This window comes from Montipora foliosa, chromosome 12 (genome assembly GCF_036669935.1).
Source record: "Montipora foliosa isolate CH-2021 chromosome 12, ASM3666993v2, whole genome shotgun sequence".
Taxonomy (NCBI): Eukaryota; Metazoa; Cnidaria; class Anthozoa; order Scleractinia; family Acroporidae; genus Montipora; species Montipora foliosa.
The window spans coordinates 11,463,047-11,468,046 of NC_090880.1; the positions used below are offsets into that span (position 1 = coordinate 11,463,047).

A 5,000-nucleotide genomic window follows, 5' to 3' on the forward strand; every position below is an offset into this window, starting at 1 on the left:
TTTTCAGTTTTATCTCTTATAAATTAGACATGAAAAAAATTCTCCATTCTGAGTGGCTAAGAGAAATGCAGTTTTAGGGTAACATTGAGCAGAAAAGAAGTAATTCAGTGATAAACCAAGCATTCTGAATGGTCCATGAGCAGACAAAGTCAGAGATAGCAAATCAACAATCCGAGCTCTGGGTGATGCAATTTATGGCATAATTTTTCAGTGCGTGATTTGAGCGATACGTGTGCGTTGCTTCTGCTAAACCATTCGAATTTTTTTTGTATATTATTAATAAGTAATCACATGATTTTTAGCAATAAATAAATAAATAAATAACATTTTTTCAGACACTACAAATTTCGCCCTACGGGCTCGTGCAATTTTGTTCATCTTTGAAAAAGTTTACTCCTGCCTATTTATTCCAAATTGCACTCGGAATCATCATGTGATTACCCATACAAATAGATACCTAGCCGTTACTTACGCAATATTTACTTGCGTGAACTGGACTTTTCATCACGATCCAGTTCACAGATTGGTAGCAAGGAGGGGTTGTCAGAGATCCTTTGTAGGAGTAGAATGATGCCTTCGACAAATCTGCTAATAAAGGCACCAGCTTGAAAAGAGGCATGGAAGACACTGAAGTTTCGCTCCCTGTGACACACGAGGAGAAATTGGTAAAGTTACTATTATAAAAAAACTCTGCTTAGCTTGAGTTACAGCTTATCTCAAACAGCCGCTTGAAGGAGCTCAAGACTAGGAGCCTACAACTTCCTTATATTTTTTGGAACGGCGTTTTTTTACAGACCGAGTTATATTTAGATTGATTTCCCCGCGAAACCAGGCCTTTCCAGCTAATCACAAGTCTTGTATGAGAAATTATTACCCCATGGGATTGAGAATGGTCAATCGTGCAAACCAAATCGTATTTAAGAACTCGTCTATAAATAGCTTGATCTGTAAAAATGCCGTTGCATAGACCTGGTTATGACCTCCTGCCTCTTGTCGTTTCAATTTTTTTTCAAAATGGCTCACAAGATTGGCCATTCGCGACAAAAAATAAACATATCGATGTAGTGAAATTCTGCAGATGCTCTTAAACTTTTCAGTTATGCGAACAAGACCCTGTTTTGCATTCAACTCTGCACGACTTAGCTCGTCTATTATTATAATTATATTATTAAATGAGTCACGTTGTCATGCTTTTAAATCCGGAAAAAGGGGATGTTACTCTGAATGAGATGAGGTGACATTTGATTTTTGTCTCATGCAATAACGAGGATGTATACCTTAATGAGCCTCGTGAGTAATCCTCTTATAAGTTTTTAAAAGGACAATAACAAAAAGCGATCTTTAAATTAAAGTTCCAAAAGTGATAACAAATAAACGTTTTACGTTCTGATCTCTTAAAAAAATATTTCCAAACCCAATGCGCATGCTTAGAATTCAAAACTAGTTTTCGTGGTCATACTTGTGCTCCTTTTGTCCGCGGTCTCGCAGTGAAAGTGAGTATCAGAGCGGTCACTCTGAGAAAAGTAACGCAGCTTTCTAATGTGATCTCCCTCTACTCATAGTAAACTATCCTGATTGGCAGTTATATTTTCTCACCCAAGCATTCTCATGCCCATTGTTTTTGCCCTTAAACTGCTAGGTCATGGAAGTGACCGCTAGAATCCCACATTAAGCAGAGGGACTTCGGACAATACTAGAAAACTAAGGTAGCTAAGATAACGAACTGAGTAACAACTATTCTTGGTTTGCACTCACGTGATTAGACGGCCATATTGGTGTACAAAACAAAAGCAAAATGTCGCTGGTGTTTTGCATAATAATAAAGGCAAATTCCTAAAAGACTTTTTCGCTATTGTTCTTTCCACCAACATGGCTGCCATGACGTCAGGTGCAAGCCAAGGATAATTTGAAAAGCAAAATACATGAGCATTCTCGGAAACTTCAGTGGAAAAAAAATCCTTTTTCATCTGAACATTGACCTTAAAAGCTTAATTTTCTTGGAGTACTCTTCGTGACTATAGTGACGAGAATCGTAAGTTACAATATTTCTTACCGGGCAATTTTACTTTCCACATTTTGCCGAACAATTGGCGCACAAACATACTTGGTTCATCTTCATCCCGGTCCTCATTCGATTCCTGTTCAGTCTTAATTAAACAAGCCATTACATCATCAGTTAACGACGATAGTCAGGTGCTAACTGAGTTAATAATGCATAAATACTGTGCTAAAACACCGAATCTCAGTTTCAAGATTTCAAACACTTTAGACCGTTTTTGTCTCCCTGACATTTTGTAAGGGTCGAAAGGAAAAAGTTTTCTAACCAGAGGCAGATTTTCTTAGCACAGGTCGAGTCATTTTGATATCTGAAGTAATTGAGAACAGGGACTGTGATCTTTTCGACAGAATCACTAATGAAACTGGTCATGTATTCTATCACTTGCTTCCACCGAAACCTAATAGGGCTCTTCGGGTGCGATCCTTTGGGATCATGATCCGAAAAAGGATCAATGATCCAAGATCACTTGGATTATGGTGCATCAAAGGAACCGAAGAATCCTTTCCCAGAATGGATTCATCGGTTCCTTTGATGCACCGTGATCCAAGTGATCTTGGATCATTGATCCTTTTTCAGATCATCGCAAAGGAACGCACCCGTGGAGTAAGGGGTCATGACTTCTGACTCCCTAGAGTAAAAACGGAACAATTCAAACGGGCTTTTGTAGATAGATGTCGTTTAAATTTATTTCTTAGTATCTTTCAAGTTAAATCTTTTCCTACTTTGTAATATATATGAAAGGTGTTTTTAGCTTGAGTTTGTTACTGATTTTAAAGCCACATGCATGATATGACTAATTTCTTATTAAAGCTCTTATTATTATATAATCTTAAAGACTTTAAAAAAAATCTATAAGGGCTGAACTGGGCTATATCCTCTCTGTATCCTGTTTTTATCTCAACAACTATTAATCAAATAGATCCTGAATTCCAAAACGTTGATAGTCATTTAGAAAATGTACTCGTTTTATAAGCTCTCTATTGAAGAAATAAATGTATGCAGGGAACTCAAACTATGTCGAACTTTTGTCCATACCTCAAAGAATACACCAATAACCGACAGTCCATCTGGTTTATCCATAGCTTGAGAAAAACTTCCATACTTCGTGTTGTAAGTAACAAAATGGATCTGCCATAGAGAAATTGATCAATGCTCTTCAAAAAGAGAAATTGCACGACTGTGAGCAAATGTGTATTGCTAATTTTGTTTTGTCGTTAACGAATGTCCTTTTTTGTTTGATGTGCCTTGTAAGATGAATTAGATGATACAAAATTGGTCTATTGGCCGAATTTGTACATCGTCAGTTCCCTGATCGGAAACTAGAGATGACGCTGCGCTGCGAGAGCCGTAATCTGTTCTTTGCGGTAACGTTCATGTATAAACAGTCCATAGTGATATTTCATTGAAGTTCGGAATCCAAGAATCGCGTCCTTACCTCTCCAGAGTATGCGTGACCGTTGATTATGTGTTCAGATCCTTTGTTGTTTTCACAACCAAAGTGAAAATGAAGCTGTTCAAGCTTGTACAGACTATTACCTAGGGGACCCCCACTAAGTGTGGCTGTACCCCTGGATTTGATGATTTTCAAGGTAGGAGCGTGGCCATTGTTAACTAACTTTCCACTGACACTTCCATCCTTATTGTCGCAAGTGAAGCTGAGTCCTTTAAGACTTGGATTCTTTCTTACAGTGGTTTTGTCAATATTTATTGGAGATTGAGCGCTCTCGGAGCAATGTGGCGAAACCTTGCTCCAGTCATCAGTACCGTAACCTGAGGAAACATATCATCCGAATGAGTGAAATTTCACATGGGAATCCCTCAGAAGTCTCAGAATTTCTCTTGCTTTTTGCAAGTCGCAAAAGGGCATAACATTGAAAGTTAGACTGTGCAGGAGCCCCATCTGTCATAATGCTCGCATTCGTACTGTGTGGTTTCCCTTTGCTTCCGCTGCGAAAACAAATTGCATCAACAACGCTCTTTCGGTGCACACGCAGTGATTTCGGATGAAGGGGAATGTGAACTAGTTTTCTCATTCAATGTGAAGGAACAGTGGACAATGGGTTACTGAGGAACCATGGGAACATAAATGACTCTTCCCCATTGGTGAATTCATATTTTGTTTCATTGGCGTGACACAGAACAGTAAACACGGTGCAACATCGCCACTTTCGCCATTTTTGTTGCTGCGATCAGTCGAACGAATTCAAACCAAAATCGAACCAATAATCGGGGTGACATAAATCACAAAAATTTCACATTGTCACACGTGGTGAATTGTTGCAGCGATTCGCAGCGACTTGTCGCTTAATGTATATCGACCCTATAAGAAGAGGCAAAGCTGGAAAATCTGAACAGGAAGACTTTCAAAAGAACTGAAGAACGCCAGCATTGATGTTAAAATAACGTACTTAACGCACATTTTCACTTAAATAAAAAAAGTTTCTTCGTTTTGTTTCTTTAACCCTAATTTCTGCGTGCATGAACTCATTAAGGGGAGTCTCTACCTCCTTTAATTCCTTGAATCAACCCTTCCCAGAGTTAATTTATTTTTAGGAACAGGTTTTTCCCTCGAAAAGTATCATATTTCCCTTGACACTGAGATAGTTAATTCTGTTTTGATTGGCTCTTACAAAAGTGGGCGTGCTGAATCTCCCAAGAGAGGCATTATATAAAGGAAAAAATTTGACTCGTAGACCAAGGAGATAGAGGCTTCCCTTGATGAGCTCCTGCTGCGTGCTATCAGGTACAGATGCTTTCACACCAAGGGAATATAAAGTTAGAGAGCCAATCCCACATACCGTTTGGCCCTATTCCGATAACAACTATTGAATCTATTATTAGTTTCGTGTTACACTGCAAAGACTACACCTTATTGATCAATTGGTGGACCGAGCAGTCATGGTAACAAAAGATAAAATAACCTTCGCAAGACGGGCGAAAT

General features: G+C 38.6%; 1 protein-coding gene across 2 annotated transcripts in view; it reads right to left on the reverse strand.

Moving 5' to 3' along the window:
* LOC137979396 (carbonic anhydrase 2-like) overlaps nucleotides 1–5,000 on the reverse strand; it is an 11,954-nt gene that overhangs the window by 841 nt on the left and 6,113 nt on the right. For both annotated transcript variants that reach the window (XM_068826650.1, XM_068826649.1), the window contains 4 exons: nucleotides 3,495–3,829; nucleotides 3,095–3,187; nucleotides 2,054–2,147; nucleotides 473–642 (listed from right to left, as the gene is read on the reverse strand). In XM_068826650.1, coding sequence (XP_068682751.1) covers nucleotides 473–642; nucleotides 2,054–2,147; nucleotides 3,095–3,187; nucleotides 3,495–3,829 — 692 coding nt within the window. The remainder of the gene's footprint in view (nucleotides 1–472; nucleotides 643–2,053; nucleotides 2,148–3,094; nucleotides 3,188–3,494; nucleotides 3,830–5,000) is intronic.